The sequence below is a fragment of the Lampetra fluviatilis genome, chromosome 11, assembly GCF_964198595.1.
Source record: "Lampetra fluviatilis chromosome 11, kcLamFluv1.1, whole genome shotgun sequence".
In the NCBI taxonomy this organism is placed as follows: domain Eukaryota; kingdom Metazoa; phylum Chordata; class Hyperoartia; order Petromyzontiformes; family Petromyzontidae; genus Lampetra; species Lampetra fluviatilis.
The window spans coordinates 7437773-7454399 of NC_136285.1; the positions used below are offsets into that span (position 1 = coordinate 7437773).

The following is a 16627-nucleotide window of genomic DNA, read 5'->3' on the forward strand; positions in this document are numbered from 1 at the left end:
ATTAAACCTTAAGCAAGTATTGTAATAATAATGTTCTGTGTGCAAACATCAGCACCGGGTAGACAAAGACGGCGGCATGCGGTGCTGGCCATAATACCTGTGCTGCTCCTTGTGCACTGTCGTCCTTAATAGGTGCTCGCTGAGGGCTACATGCGGTTATCCCTTTTGTGGTTATGTATGCATTGTGCCATCGCACCACGTCTTCAGGAGGGTCTGTTCGCACCCGCCAAAGGTAGCGAATTTCCGGGAGGCTCTACAACCTGGACACGCGACGAGCGGTCAGCCCCCTCGCGCCATCCAGCCTCGCCCAACTAGACATAGCCACGCCCAACTAGACATAGCCACGCCCATTCACTCGCTAGTACGTTCACTCAACCAGTGCCCTTGGTTCTAGATTTGAAGCTTTCGTGACTGCAAGGATTCATATTCTTAGGTTTTTTCGGTAAAGTCACGTAGGTAAAAAATTTAAATTAATAAAAGTTAAATAAACAAAATAAAAAATCAGGACTTGATACAGCAATCGTGCTGTGACGGTTCCACCTGAAAACGGAAGCTTGTGTTGCCTCCGAAACGTCGTGATTTTTATTTTATTTTTTATTTTACTTTTATTAATTAGAATTTTTTTACCTACGTGACTTCACCGAAAAAACCTAAGAATACAGTGCCCTTGGGTCTATCTGACTTTGACCCCGCCTACAACTTATTACTCTGCAAGCCGTGCCCACGACTGCGGTAGCCCTGCGCTTTGCACATATCGTGAGCACGGGACAAAATCCTTAATTTCTCTCGTGCTTTGGGACGACGGCGCAGCTTTTGTGAACCGCTGGGGCACGTGGGGGACGCGTGGGTATCTTTACGGCAGCTAGGTGACAGCTGTTTTTATTTACGTTTGAACGTCCGCCCTTGGGGGCAGGGAGTGGAGGCGCTGTGGATTCCGCGAGTTCTGAACACATGGGATGGGCTGCGGGGGGAAAGGGGTTGTGGCTCCGTCTCATCCATGAGCTCACCTGTGCAAAGTGCACCTGCATTCGCTGGTGATTTGCTGTGCCCGCACATTTCTGTCGATCTCGTCACCCGCTTGTTTAATTCCAGCGGGCACTTTGCCGAGGTATCGCTCCGAATTCATATCGTGACCGTGTGGTGACCGGCTCGGTGAAGTGTCATGCCCGACCGCCAGCCTGTTCGTGCCTTTGTGAAGCCACCACGTACGTAACCTCCTTCCTGGCTCAGGGCGTGTACCGTAGTCTTATGCGAGTTGTGAGTCGCATCAGTACCCCCCCTCCTTGGCGTTTAACATCCGTTACGTCTCATTCGCCTGTGACCAAACCACGAGGAATGCGCCTGCTGATTTAATCGGATCCATGGAGGCCAAGCAGGGTGTGGAGCCTGCTTGAATGTACGACCACCTTTGCACAAAACCGTTGTTTTATATCTGTAGCTGTTTTTACACCACAGCGCTGTACATGAATGTGTATATAAATAATGTGCAGACCTTTCTAGATCCACTGCCGGATGAAGGCCTTCCCATGTCGTCTCGATCATGGTTGGAGGGTAGTGGGGGGGTTTGACTATAATTGATCACTTTGTTGAATGTGGTTTGGGTGCAGGAGCAGTTGTTATCCCAAGGGTTGGTTTAGACGTCACTCATCGCTGTTGTTGGCGATGGCTGGGAACCGGACCCAAGAGGCTGGTTTCAAAGCTCCACCCATAATCACGCGACATTATTGTGCTTTTAATTCTTCTGTCAATTAATCACAAAGGTAAATGGCACTAATGTGTGTAACCACTGGCGTTTTGGACCCTAACGAATGATGATGGGCTGTATTGTTTGACATAAAAGAGGATGGGTAATCTCTGTGCACACATTGCTCGGGTTCACAAGTGACTGGGTCGGTTTTTTTTTGTTGCGGTGGTTGTTGTCGCCACGCGAAGCTCTCCGACGTGCCCGTCGGGTCGTCCTCCACGTGGTTCGGCAATCGCGTCCGACTTTTCGCTTCCAGGTGCTGGAGAAGCTCCCAGCGCCCGGGAGTGAAACGTCTGACGTCGCGTCGAAACGACGCGTGGCACAAAGCCGACCACGCGCTGTGTTCATTCGAAATCGGTCTTGACGCTTCTCTTCTTGCAAATGCCTCGGTTTCTGCTGGCGTTTATCAAAGTGTGTTGGCTCGAACGTTGGCATGGAACGCTCTGATGTATTGGGATGAGCGTGGGTGAAACCTTGTGCAGTATTTGAAAATTGCCCACAAGTAAATTGTGTCATTATCGACTCTATAATTGCGGGCATTAGCCAAACTAATTGGTTCCCTTAGTGTGGATGAGGGCACCCCATACACACGGTTCCCAGAGGCAGACTTTAGGGCAGTGAGCATCGGTGATGGCCACTGTGCTGATGATTATTATTGATTATTATTGATTATTATTGAGGACAAGACCGATCCACAGTTGTCTATCACTGCATCGCTGCTGCTCATCACTTGGTTTCATTTTCACAAATTAATTTTGATGATGACCTATGACAGAAAAAAATCCACAATGCACTTTTTCGGAAAGTTCTGATGTTTTTTTTCAAAATGCACGCAAAGGCTGTGCGATTTTGACACATTCTCACGTGTTGTTTGAAAGTGTACAATCGTAGCAGGATATACAGATAATATTTGGCAACTCTTTGCCAATCCACCACTGAATAGAAGAAGGCCTCCCCACACTGTGTCGATCATGGGGGTTGTTTGATGATACTTCACAGAATCAGAATATGTACTTATACTGGAGGAATCCACTGAGCTGTAAAGCTCTTTTTTTCACTGTGCAGGTTGGCGTGAGGGAGGGGGCCCAGAACTGGCTTGGATATCTCTCCGCCACTGGTGTTAACCGTTGACGGAAACCAAACCACCAGGCCAAACGGCTCGTAGTTCAGTGCACTAGCCACTGCACCGCCGCTCCCCTGCAACAATAGCGCTGGGTAGCTATACGATGTCTCCTCACAAAGGCGACGGCAAATCTCGGAGTGCACTCACCTGGTTGATAATAACGCGAATGGGTGCGTGTGTGGGAGGACTGTGTGAATGCGTGTTCATTTAACAGTTTCTCCCCACATGGTGGCTTTTTATGCATTGAACCCTGACCTCAATTCGAGAGAGTGCTGCTCGTCTCTCTGCGTGTAGCCCATGTGGCGAGCGCAAACAGCTACAGCTTTTGGACTCCTTGCGAGGGCTGATGAGAGCACATTCCTGCTGGAGCGAGCCATGTGGTGCTTGTTGTAAAGGGCCCCGGCTCACGACCCCTAAACCCGTGGCTGTGACACTTAAATTGGTGTCGGGGTGACTCGAGAGACGAAAACTGAAGAGGAGGGGAACAAAAACGAGGAAACATCGTCGAGGAGAACTGCTCCTATCCTCAAATTTTACCCACAATGCCTCCCACCAGCAGTTGATGTAAGGTTCGTGCAAACAACACCTATTATTTGCGGCCTTATTTCTGTCAACTGCGTTTTTTTCTCACCCATCCTGCATTGTGGAGCTTCATAATTATCCACAACATCTTTCTGGATAAAGAGGCGCGGATAAGTGGAGTGACCTTTGCAGCTAACCCCGTGGATAATAGGATCTGCGGTATTGATATCCCACATGGTTATGGACAAGTGGAGTGCTTCCATAACCAAAATTTTAGGAATTTGAATATCCGTTCGTTTGGTGTTCGACAGATTTGGTGTTGGGCCATTTTCCTTCCGTGATAAAACGGTTCGCACAACAACAAAAAAACCCGCCATCGAAAGATTGATATTAGATGATAACACAACAAAGGCAAACAAATGTTTTCGAGAGACACAAGACATTTTTTTTCAGCGTTTGCTTCGGCGAAAAAAAGAAAGAAATCGACATGAGTTATCGGAGCTTTGCGTGCACGGCGCATGCAGCTGTTTGCTGTCATGCTTGTTTATGTTGCGTCTGCACTGCGCGGAGTCCGCGCATGAGAATGTGTGCTATGGGCATGCTGTGCTGTTTTGCGCGTCTGCTGAGAGGGAAAATAACGTCCTGGCTCCGGCTGAACATCACGATGGCAGGAAATGGCGTGGGGGGAGGGAGAGCATAAGGAAGGCGAGTGGGGGATGGAAAAGAGTGGAGAAAGCAGGAGTAGGACGGCGAAAGACGCGGAGAGGCGGCGAGAAGCCAAGGGATTGAGAGAGAGCGGAAATGGAATGGAGCAATGGAATTGGTGTCAGTTCCGGTACGCGGAGGGGGATATCGAGTCGGAGTAGCGCTGCAGCAAATACCATTTCCTTAGGGGACCCGGGCAATGTAGAGAAGCCAAAAAAGATACCGGTTTTGGCACTCGAAAAGTTTTTCTGCCGAAAATTACGACTTTTTTTGGTTTCCAGTTGTTTACCAGCGTTTTTTTTTGCTGTCGCAAAATTGATGAACGTGGTTTTCTTTCTGCATTTGACCCCCCGTAGTCAAACTTATGGTTTACACTCCTGGGACTTGTGTCCGCTGATCGCATCGACACAAACTCTTCAAGAGGCAGCCGGAACATTTTGTTAGCTCGAGTCGGGGGCCCTACAAATGTTTGAAGGCAGTCTTGGGATGATACGAGACCCAGAGACCAAAGTTAGAGAGAGCGGGCGAGAGGTGGGGGGGGGGATGTTTATAGTTTAGGAGTGTGTGGGGGGAGGTCAAACTGCAACAGAGGTAGCTGCTTATTGGATCAGTTGCTTAAGAGATGAAGGCAAGAGGAGGTGGAACAAGCCACATGGTAGGCAAATCATGGATCCAGAGAGGAAAACACAATTCAAGGGGGACTGCAGTTGAGGAGAGATGGCGAAAGAATGAGGAATGGGGGTGAGCAGTGCTTTGCCGCCTCTGGCAGACGAGCGGGGATTTTCGATTTTGTTCTCACAGTGCAGATGTTCGTATTTTTTTAATGTTTTTTTTTAATACAGACGTGCCTTGGCTTGTCAGTCCCCGGGGCTCCATTGTGGGGGCTGGAAAGAGACTGCTGTGGGCTGCGGTGAAGGATAGTCGATGGACTGGTTCATGAAGCCGCCCCCCCACCCTCCACACATGCTTGAAGGGATGGCAAAAGCCTCGTCGTTCTAATGACACGGCAGCGTTGCCAATCACCGCGAGCCTGCTCATCAAAGTAATCCAGGCGCACGAAGTGTGACCGCCCTGCCACTGATGTGAAGCAAGGCTTTTCGCGTTCTCTCCTTTGAACCTCGTTTTCGCAGGGCTTCTCTCACGAGACGGATCGTGGTGTTGAAACGAGGGCGAAGCGCCAATTTTTTTATCTTGTCTTATTTGGCTCCAGCAAGCGCTACTTAATTAGAGTCGTGATTTCCACCCAGGGTTAAATGGGGGCCCTTGGATCAGCGGTGTCTGTGGGAGTGTGTTACTTACCGTGTTATTTTCTTTACTTGGCATTTCTAAAGAACATAATCTCCTTTTGTGCATTCGCTTGGGAGCAAGCCACAATTTTGTTCCGCAGATATCCTGTTATAAATCGTATTATTGTTTGTGAACATACAAAGACGAAGCGTGCCCACCGTATACCCCCCCGTAGCCATATACAGGCTGTGTCGGCACCTAACGAGCGGCACTGCATGGCGCACACAAGGGGTGGGGTCGTCAAAACCACACCCGGCCACCTTTCTATCCCCATTGGCAGAGTTGACTGCACCAGGTGCTGCACCTATAAGACTGGAGTCGGACCAAGGGATGCCCACGAAAATGTCTCCCTCCATTGTCACCGATGCTGGCTTTGGACCGGTTTCCTGGTCTGTAGTACAGGGTTCAAACCACTACTCCCCCTGAATGAATGTATGGTACACACAAATACAGCGTTATGTACACGGTACAATATATATAATCTATTACCCACTTGTTGGATATGAAGCGAGTGTAAATGCTGCTGCCTTTCGTGCACGAGTTATCTTTGGACACCCAGATTTTCTCCCACATTTGCAAGGGCTAAGATGCCGTGTCATATACAAAAATAAAGTTTTTTTATGGCATTGAGAAGAAGATATTGTACAACCACTCAACACATTAGTCAATAACGCTCTGGCCTTAATTTTTTATTATATATAAAATAGGCGACATTTCAGGCAAGGGCCATTCTCCATAGCACATGAATCACAGTCCTGTATTTTTGTACTCGACGGGTTGTTTCCCAGTAAACTAATATTATATTTGCAGACGTTGTTGTGAAATCAATGGCATAATATCAAACTCCATTTAGGTTTGCAGTGACTTGGCAATTTTTGATTATTGTTTTTTTACCTTTCTATCTGGCAACAAAACTGACACCTTTTTTTTACAAGGAGTCATGTTTGCATAGACCACAATACATGCAGCCATGGTTGGCAATTTTTGTTAAATCAAAATTTTCCCATTTGTGTCATTTGTGTGACCAGATGAATAAACGTCCATTTGCAACTATCGCAATGAACAGTTCACTACCTTGTGACGATTCTTATGGTTCTCAGAGTGCGACGTTACGAGGTGCGAAATGCGACCGGGATCTTCCTGTCTTTTAACGAAAAAAACTTCACCGCTCGTGATCTTGGAGCGTTTATTTTTTTATGAGAGAGGCGCCTGAATACTATGATTAGTTAAACGCACATGCAGTAGAATCGAGACTCCATTTGGTCTCGGCAAAAGCACAAATCTCTTCGTCCATAATCCTGATTGGCTTTCCAGACTCCAAGATTATCAAGCAGCATTTGTTTAAGCAAGCAAACTCTGGACCGGTTTTCACCCTCTGGGTTTCGTCGGCAAAATCGGGCTTGTTAAACAAATGCCGCTGGGATTACAAGATGTTATTGGCAAGAGCACTCCATTGAAATATTTAGTTTTGATTCTTGATATTAACTGAGCAGAGGAGGCGCCCCGGCTGACGGAGAACAACATTCTGACGTGGAGATAGAGCCGCCCACGTGTTTCGCGCAGGATTTCCTGGAAGGTCATCCCGAGTGCTGCTTGCCACTTTCCATGACTTAATCGTGAAATGCTCCTTGGCATGGCTACGCTTTCCGTCCGCGAGTCTTCTGCAGGCTATCGGTCTCTGTCGAATGTGCACCGCCTGCTCTAACTTGGCGCTGTGTGTGTGCGTGCGTGCGTCGAGCGAATGCATCGACTTACGCTGGGAGCGGTCTCAGTACTGTACAGTACAGCGTCGCATATCCGCCCGTCTTGTATCCGCCCTGACCAATTAACCGCCCACACCCAGTGCAGTATTCGTGCTTGGCATAACGGTCGTTTTCTACAGACATTCACGAGCCTCAACTTTTCCACGTATGCTATTTTTGCTCAAATCCACTTCAAAAGCGAGGCGAAGCATCTTAATTCAGCAGTGAATTGACAAAAAGTCCGTAAATAAAATAAGATCAGCGGCGCTATTATGTGACTTCCGCTCATTGTGTTAAAACATAACGCATTCGTCAATAACGCCGTCATGAAAGGGAAACATTTAAATAGTAAGCATTAACGTGTCGGGCAGTGGCCCTGTTTTATAGTGCATAGATGGATCTGTGGTGGAGACATTTCCACCCAGATGGATCGGCGTGATTGCGTTGAGAGACGGCCGGTGTTGCATCTTTGTTCTTTGTGCGGCGTATGCACCACTGCCAGCGTGTGGCATCGCAAACATTTCTTACGTTTGTGCCTCTCGGGCCCCAACTCCCGATTGTGTCGATCGCTCGGTTCCGCTGTCGTGTTTATCTGCAGAGTGGGTCTCCATTCACGGACGCTGGGGAGCCATGAAGGCTTTTAGAGCTATTGGGGCCAGAGCGCAAGTCTCAATACCACGATCCCAAGTGACCCATCCCAAACTGGCCGATCCATTAACGATAGAATCTTTCCATTGAAGTTAATTGCTCCTTTTCCACTCTGAATCCATGCTTGCATTGATCACTGCGCCAGCACACAACTTGATCTGCCTTTGTAGTCCTGTAGTAGAAATATTAGACCATCGATTATATCACTGGATAAGAGCTTTGTGAAGGTTTCATCCAACAGTAGATTGACAAGGGGATGTAAATGATCGTTGTTATATTAAAGCCCATTGTAGGAGGTGGAGTGCTGGTGAAATGGATACTCACTGCACTATGAACCAAGCGACCTGAGTTTGATTCTGGCCTATGGCTTAATATCCATGGTAAGTGATAACCGAAATGCTTCTTGGTCTCTCCGACATGCTGTGACTAGCTTGGTGAAGTGCGGTTAAACCCCCCTATAACTCACATGATCGGGGGAGGCCTCCATCCAGCAGTGGATTGGCAAAGTGACCTTACATTATTGCTGTATTGAGCCAATTGGGACCAGGAAATAATTTGTTTTTAAGGGTGACCAAGGTGAAAGCAAGTACCAGAATATTAAAATAGCAAATTCGAAATCTATATATGCATACACACACAAACACCATCTGGAAATTCCAATGAAATTCAGATCTAATAGCATGCAGAAAGTAAAAAAGAATTAAAGGGCAAAATGTGCATTTAATTTTAACTTCATCATTTGCATCCATGCTTGGCTGAAGGAAATATAAAATTATATATGTAAACATTCTTTTCACCCTATTGGCAATCCGCTGCTGGATGATGCCGTGTCGGTCACGGGGGTTGTTTGACCACACTTCCCCACACTGGTCGGTACGGGCTGGTGAAGGGTGGGTTTGGGGGTGGTAGGGGTGAGGACAGGACTCGTTGACGACCGATCTTGGAATCAAACTCAGGTTCGCCATGCTTATAGCAGAGTGTGCTAACCACTGTGCCACCCCCACCCATCTCAAATGAGGTGTAATAGTTGCTAAATATCGCAGAGATGTAATGTAACGGACGACTCGTTGACGACGATACTTACCAAGGTTATACAAGGTGGCCTCTGAAATAATTTTTTTTTTTACGGACGAAGAGGCTGGTGTTGGTCAGCATGCGAATCACTGAGCCAGTTTCCACAGAGCCGACAGGTCAATTAATTCCACAGAGCCAACAGCCACCCCACTTATTCCTGTTGGGAATTGCCAAGGAGCTTCATCCGTTATAACTCGGACGTTAATGTCTCTGTGATATCACCCTTCGATGATGTAGGCCATCCATACTCGAGCGTCGTAACCCAAACCCCAGAGTGGAACATTTCTCAGAAATACATTGCAATTAAAAGAAATTGCCTCCTTGTAACTGCGATTGCCCCGGTAACTGTTTTTTTTTCCTGTGAAGGGGATAATGAATCTCGGTGGGATCTCACCTCGTTAAATAAGCTAGCTGACTTATTTAATTAAAGTACAGTCTGTGATTAAAAAAAGAATAATACAAAACTGTCGGCTTCTAAATACACACGAGACGTTGCTGAAACACGCCAAGAGAAGACAGACGGATTGGAGAAGGCCTCTAACTACAACCTGTAGTAGAGCGATCCCTGTAACAAAACAATTATTGTTCCTGGGTAAAAAGTGTTACGTCCTAATTGCTTATGCCTCAAAAGTACAGAAAATGGCTTATTCCCCACAAACTTTGCTTTTGTGACCAGGACAGTGATATTTTGAAATGTACCTATTTTCAATGAGAAAACGTGGTGTGCATCTGTGTCTTTGGTTCACATAAAGTCCTGGTCACAAAAGCAAAGTTTGTGGGGAATAATAGCCATTTTCTATACTTTATAGGCATGAGCATTTAAAACAATAACACTTAGTACCCAGGAACAAAAATTGTGTTACAGAGTGTTACGAGTTCAAATTCTGGTTGAGGTTTGAATCGGCCCATTGGCCCTTGGCGGTCGACAAAATTGGCGCCCCGCTTCGTGACGAGGTCAACAGTGGTCACTCTATTTAACAGACTCGCCCCTGCCAAAGGAATGTGGACATTACACCACTGGCTCGGGGTTGGTAAACCGGAGCTGACCGTAGCTAGCCTCTGTGCTCATTTGCGCAGAAACATCGCTTTGACTTCACCTTATTTGTAACCAGGTAAATAGTCCTGCGTGACCACGAGTCTCTCGTACGAGAGGTGTCTATCACCGCCACGCAAGCACTCGCAATGTGCGGCACGGCCTGCGATTCAACGCCGCCTCCAGCGAGTTGTGCGCGCAAAGCGGCGTGAGTAAAATGCGCGGTATTGTTTCGGGCGAACATCGGTGCGCGATTGTGCCGAGAACAGTGGCTGACGGACGTGTGTGTCCCCATTGATCGGCCACGGCTCTCCCATCATGCGCTCTGGGTCGGAGGCAAAGGAGCTCGACGCCGCTGCGTTTTAAAATCGTTGTTTTTCCACGCCCGCGCGCCGTGCCAGCAGCTCGTGTTATCGGGCGACGCACGCACCCCGCGCCGGCGCTCGCGATGGGGCCCTGCCCTTGGGAAGAAACTGTTTTACAGGGTTTGTTTTGAAACGTTCGAGTGTTTTCTGTCTCGTTCGAGCCCGCAGTGGATGTTCTCGGTGTTCGAAACGCGCACGCGTGCGTGTGTACGTGCTTTAATCATAAGACAAAGATCACCAGTATAGCCTTGACGGACTGTTGGGGCTAGCGGGTTGGCACGCTGAGCTACGAACCCAGCAACCCGGGTTGGATACCCGCTCACGGCCAACACCAGTGACTATTATCTTAACTGGTTCTGGGCTTCCCCTAGGTCGACTCGGCCTCAAATTAGTACCTGGTGCGGTGTGTAAACATCGCCATTCGGGAGACAAATACGGGCGGGCGTGGTGTTGGCCAGCCACCTCCCCGTGCACCGTGCCGGCCTTCAGAGGTGCTCACAAACAGCACCTTGCCCCAACATAGGCTTAAGCTTCTACGGGGGATCTTGATTTTAGTTTTACTGTAATCATAGGGAGCGGTTGGGGGGGGGGTTAGCTGTGACTACGTTCTGAACCCGGCACCCCGAGTTCCATTCTCGGCCACGGCTAACATCACTCACGGCAAGTCAAATTGATTTTGCTGCTCGAATGGCGCATCGAGGCGGTGCTCAATTTCCATTTACAGCCCTGAACAAATGATGGATATTTTAACATTCCTCTATCCGTAGGACAACCAACTGTGACTGTCTCACAGAGTGGCGCTCGTTTTCCGTAGGGATGATGGGCTGAGTCGACACCCCCAACCCAGGATTTGAACTTGCAATTTGCGAGCCGCTCGCTCTGCCGCTGAGCCACGTTGGTGGTGATTTTCTACGCCAGGCTTTGGCTTTTCCAAAGCCGACAGGCCTTGATTGAGTTACCCCGGTGTGGTCTGTCAACATCGGCTCTGGGGAGTCGAAGGGCGGCCGAGCGTGGTGCTGGCCACGTCGCCTCGTGCACCACGCTGGCTTTTGTAGGCGCCTGCTAATCGAACTTTCCCCAGTAGCCTTAAAAGGTTTATACGGGGGATATTCTCCTTTTGGTTTTGTTGTTTCTTTGTTTACCGTGCGGAGATGCAATGAGTCTCACGGCCCAAGTCGAAGGTCGTACTTGGGATGCTTGCCATGTTTCTTATTTGTAAAAAATGTTTATGTGGATCAAAGCCAAAGTGCCTCGAGAGAATGTGCACATACAATGGGCTGTAATTCTGTTAATTAACAATTTAACATTTGCGGTTATATTCATAATATTTTTGTAGGTTGCCTTGGGATAACTTTTCTGTGAAAGGCACAGCAATTATCTTCATTGTTTTACATGTACAAGGTGGTAAAATCGGTAAAGGTACAGTCCTGCAATTGCTTTTTAATGCCGTTACTGACAGAGAAGGGCCTTCAATGGAGGCAGCTGTAGAGAGCATGGACGAGTAGGCCAATATACCCTGCAGAGAGGTTCTCTCTCTCTCTAGCAGAGTGTTTCAGCTTGCCCTTCCATGCTAGCCCTTTCATCCTGGAAGAGTGAGATGGATTGAGGCTGGCGACACATTTGAGATGTAGACACACCATCAGTACGTGCCATGGCAAGTGAGAGTGCGCGTGTGAGGTCGCTTTGAGTGTGAATATGGACATGGGAATAGAAAAGCCCAAGTGGCCGTGCTTGTGGAGAACGCAGGATCCACTCGGCGTTTAGTCCAAGGCGGCCTCTGAAAATTTCCGTTACCTGCGGCAGATTGCAATGTAAACTCACTGCTCTACACCAGTTCAACAAGTGCCTGCAGAACAACTTTTTGCACGCAACAATTTTTTCCGTGTCATGAAATGTTATTGATAGTTTAATGTTTTCCGAGTTTGGTGCATTAAGAAATTAAAACTGTTTTTTAAAAAGCTCTTGACTTTTTTTAGTTTCGGTCAATAGATCATTTAAGTTGAGTTTTTTTTATCACTTAAACTGTAAGCAATAACTGTATTCTGTAATCCGTTTACAGTATCTGTAAACGTCTCACTGGCTCTCAACTCTTCTTTCGGAGGGTCCTGCTTGAGACCCAATTTCTGGCCTTGCGCCGAGCTAATGGCATTTACGAGTTCAATCTGACGCGAGATCCTCACACAGCCTCGCGCTAACCCAGTGCACTGTCACCGTCGACACTCGAGAGACCGAGGCATCTCCACTTCTACGGCGAAGTCCCAACCCAAGCACCCTCGTGTGGCCGTGCCAACTTGAATTGATTCGTGCTTATACTTGAATGTGCATGCGCAGCCCGTGTGCCGAGCCACTGCTGGTTGCGGGTGTCGTTTGACCCGCACTGAACCACGCGGGCCCGTGCGAGCTGGTGAAGGTGTATAACACAGGCTTGAGAGTGTGGAAGTACCGTGAAGCATCACAGTGGATGATGCTACCCCACCACCACCATTCTGGCTGTCCACCAAGAAGCTCCACGGCCTATAAAACAACCTGTTGCTTGTGATGGCTGCACATCCAAGCACTACCCAGGCTCCGCTTGGCTTCCCAGCGTTGATGGATTCTGGCTCGTTCCGGGCGATTTGGTCATCGGCCGATCTTCGTAGTGTCCTCTCTTGATAGCCCTCAACCCCGACAGTCTGTTGAAGGACAGTTGTTGCTCGTTCCACGCATATGTTGTGTGTGTTCTCAAAATGTGAAATTTGCGTTCGAAAAGGAGAGGGTGGTGTAGGTGCTGGCATTTTGGATGAAATTGGGCAATTATGTGCCGTCGACTAAATTGCCAGGTTGCCGCTTCCTGAATGCTTGCCGAGCCAAACAGCCGCTTTAATACTAAGCTAGCAAAGCGATTCGCAATCTATACTTGGCGTACGCACAACGTTAATAGTAATAATAACACGGCAATTACTACCCCCAACACTGCTGTCATGATAACGGTCTCAGTGGGAGGGGCTCTGCCCACGAGTCATTGTGATGGTTACGACCCCAGTCTCAGTGGGAGCAGCTGCCGAGTGAATGCAATGCATTGTTGGCAGATCTTGGAGATAAAAAAAACCTTTTGAGACCATTATATAGAAATGTTTGCATTTCGCGAACAAGCATTGACCGGCATGGTGAAGTATGGTCAAGCAACCCCCATGACTGACGCGGCGTGTCGAAGCCTTAATCCAGCAGTGGATTGACAAAGACACGTGAAGCATTGGGATGGACAATGAAAAGACCAATGAGCCTACATTCAGCCATGCAAAACAAGGCATTGTTGCTACCCTTGTTTGCTCAGAGAGACTCACTAAAGTTCACCTCTTAAAAAAATCTTGCCCTAAGGGCAAATGGAGTGGCTCAGAGGTCAGATCGCTGAGTACCGCGGTTCGAAGGCACGCAGCGGGGAGATGAACGACTCACGATTGACCCCATCACATGGGACCTATACCCATCTATATTGGTAGGTGGAACAGAGGCGAGGGGGTGGGGGTTATTTAGGAAAACCTGCCTGTTGTTTTAATCCGCGTGTTTGGCGGGATATCAAAATTGTGAACCGGCCATCGCTGGGTCGCATCTCCAGTGCGGCTAAAACCGCTGGTTCGTGCTGCGCCACAATTGCAGTGGAGAATGCGTTCCCGTGAACACACGTGTGGCATTTCTAGATTTGAAGCTTTCGTGACTGCAAGGATTCATACTCTTAGTTCTTTCGGTAAAGTCACGTAGGTAAAAAATGAAATTAAAATTAATAATATTATTGTTTTATTTTTATTAATTTTAATTTCATTTTTTACCTACGTGACTTTACCGAAAGAACTAAGAGTACACGTGTGGCAGCCGTTCGAGAGAGAGCGGGCCACGTTATGGCTTTCTGGGAAGCTGTGTGCAGTCCTTAGAGATGCCTCGTTCCGGGTAGTTTTCAGAGAAAAAAAAGTATTTTAAAAAATCCCCCCAGCATATTGCAGCTGAGCAGCTGGGCTTCAGACTACGCAGTGGTAACCGGAGCTGTGTGTGTGTGTGCACACTCGCTCGCTTATAAAACCATTGTTTTCAAACGGAACTGCAGACCATGCTTTTGTCACTCAGTCTGTCCATGCCACAGTCCCGGAGATGATGTTAACCATGGTGGCTATGCCTTGTTATTAAGGTTGGCCTGTCCGATTTACGGTCTTCAAGTAATCGATTACTCTACCGATTATATTGGTTTGATTGCTTTATTTAATCGGCGTGCGTGGATATAGTGGCAAAACAAAGTCTCGTCTGTCTTCCACCATGTGCTGCTGGACGGGAGGTCATGGGCGTTGTTTGTCGGGGGTTTCCTGCGTTCGGGAGGCGGTAGGGTGTTGGGGACGGCGGCCGCCACCTTTCATGGGTTGCCGAGTGGACGTACTACAAGAAAGTCGTTGATTTTAATGTTTTGTATTTGATCGACTTAATTGACCAATAGACCAGCCCGGGCTGTAATGACATTGATGGTGGTGGTAATTCCTTGTTACTCAAGTACACTATGGTACACGATTGTAAACTGTATCAGTATTGCTCACCCCCCCGCCCCCACTCATGGACTTGGGATCATATTTCGATTTAAGAGTTGATTATCTCATCAAATGTATTGGGGTGACTTAAACACGCCCTGTGTCTGCATGGGTGACATCAGCATGGGTTACATCAGCCCGTTGCCATACAGTACTTCCGCCGTGTATGTAGTATTAATATCATCACAATGCATGTATTGTGAGCGTAAGAATTGCTATTGATGGATGCATGCATTGTTGAACTTCTTTCGCACCGCACATAGCCAACCATGCTAATCGGAGGTGCGGGATGGATGCATCGGTGCATGCTCGGTGAGTTCTGCTTTTATTATTACGATACAGTCGTACCCTTTAGATGAACCATCAAAATTTAGTGAGATTTGAGTGGGGGGTATAGAGGGGGGGGGGGAGGACCATTGAAGCGTTAGTATGCAGCTATTTTTATACTTCCCAAAGGCACAATCTGTCTTTAGGATAATGAATGAACCAGTGTTCTAATAACCGCTATAATTAATGATGCAAACAAACTTGCCATTCCGGATCCATACGTTCCATGCCAGGATTTGTGACGAGCCTTGCTTGCTTGGGTGTGGCCACGTTTTGTGAGAATCCACGTAAATTCCAATGCATTTGACATTGAGCCTGACAGCCACTCCTGACATTGTGTTGGGGATTTGGAAAAAACCGGTGCAGCTCATTGGACCGGAAATATTGCAATGAACGTAATTCGTTGCCGTGGCTTTCGGTGTTTAAACGGGCAAACAGCTGTACGTGTAATTTTGTATACTGAGAGACGAAATGCGTGGAGCGACGGACAGAGGAACAACATGGATGAGAGAGCATCCGCAAGCCGACGGCATCATCCAAACTACTTGGAGAAGTAAAATGGGACTTGGGCAAGACACGTGACGAAGCGGGATGCGGGGACGATGGTCACGCCGATACTACCGGAGTGCCACCCAGCAGGACGTCCACCAAGGAGACGGAGCAACGAGATCAGCTCGTGTGCAGGTGCGCTGTGGATTATACAGCGTAGATGTGGTGGTGGCTTGGTGGGGGGGGGGGGCCTGCATCCAGCAGTGGATTGACCCATGGCTGATGATGATTATGAGCAGGTAATCGTGTACACGCCTGGACTATTATTTTCTCCCTCTCTGGACTGCATATTTATTTATACATTTTAGGAGCCGGAAAGCATTAATGGAGGCTCACGTTGTGCTCATTTAACATTGGCGATCGGACGCAAGCAACTCTCTTTTTGCCGTTCTCTAGTGGGTTTAGTTTTTTTGTTGCTGTTCAGGCAGAGCCTTACAAATGCGGCGTTGTGCTCGGAGCCAGTCGCATAAATGTTCTCCTTCATCGCAGTCGCATTCATTGCTTCAGATCTGTTTACGTAGCCGCCAGTGGAGCGCCTAAATGTGTAAAATATTGTTGATTGCAAAAAAAAATTTGGAAGCAATGGTAAAAATGGAACTGCGGTTGGGAGACATTCTAAGTTCATGTAAAACAGCACGCGGACACGAAAATGACAACCAGAACCGAAGAGTTTTGTTTCAGCGTCCGTGAAGCTGGAAGCAAGGGTCATCGTTGGCTCTCAAAGTGATAAATCATTGAAGGGGGGGGGGGGGCTGGTGTCTTGGAGGTCGAAAGCGCTGAGCTGTGGCACCAACTGGATTCGAATCCAGACAGCCGCTTGTGATTGAATCGGGTTTTTAAAGTGTCACGAGTTTATAGTTTTCAGCCCAGTTACCGACGACAAGCGCAATATTATGCTGCGATTTTTCGCTTGAATTGGAAAAAATATTTTTCTGAAGAGTACGCGTCTCGATTTTAATGC

At 47.8% G+C, this 16627-nt stretch overlaps 1 protein-coding gene across 3 annotated transcripts in view; it reads left to right on the forward strand.

Moving 5' to 3' along the window:
• The window catches only part of LOC144934760 (plexin-B1-like), a 125829-nt gene that overhangs the window by 11203 nt on the left and 97999 nt on the right, over positions 1-16627 (forward strand). For 2 of the 3 annotated variants that reach the window (XM_078860879.1, XM_078860880.1), the window contains exon 2: positions 15054-15102. The exons of the other annotated variant lie outside the window; for it this stretch is intronic. In XM_078860879.1, coding sequence (XP_078717005.1) covers positions 15080-15102 — 23 coding nt within the window. In that variant the 5' untranslated portion in view covers positions 15054-15079. The remainder of the gene's footprint in view (positions 1-15053; positions 15103-16627) is intronic. 3 annotated transcript variants of the gene reach the window in all.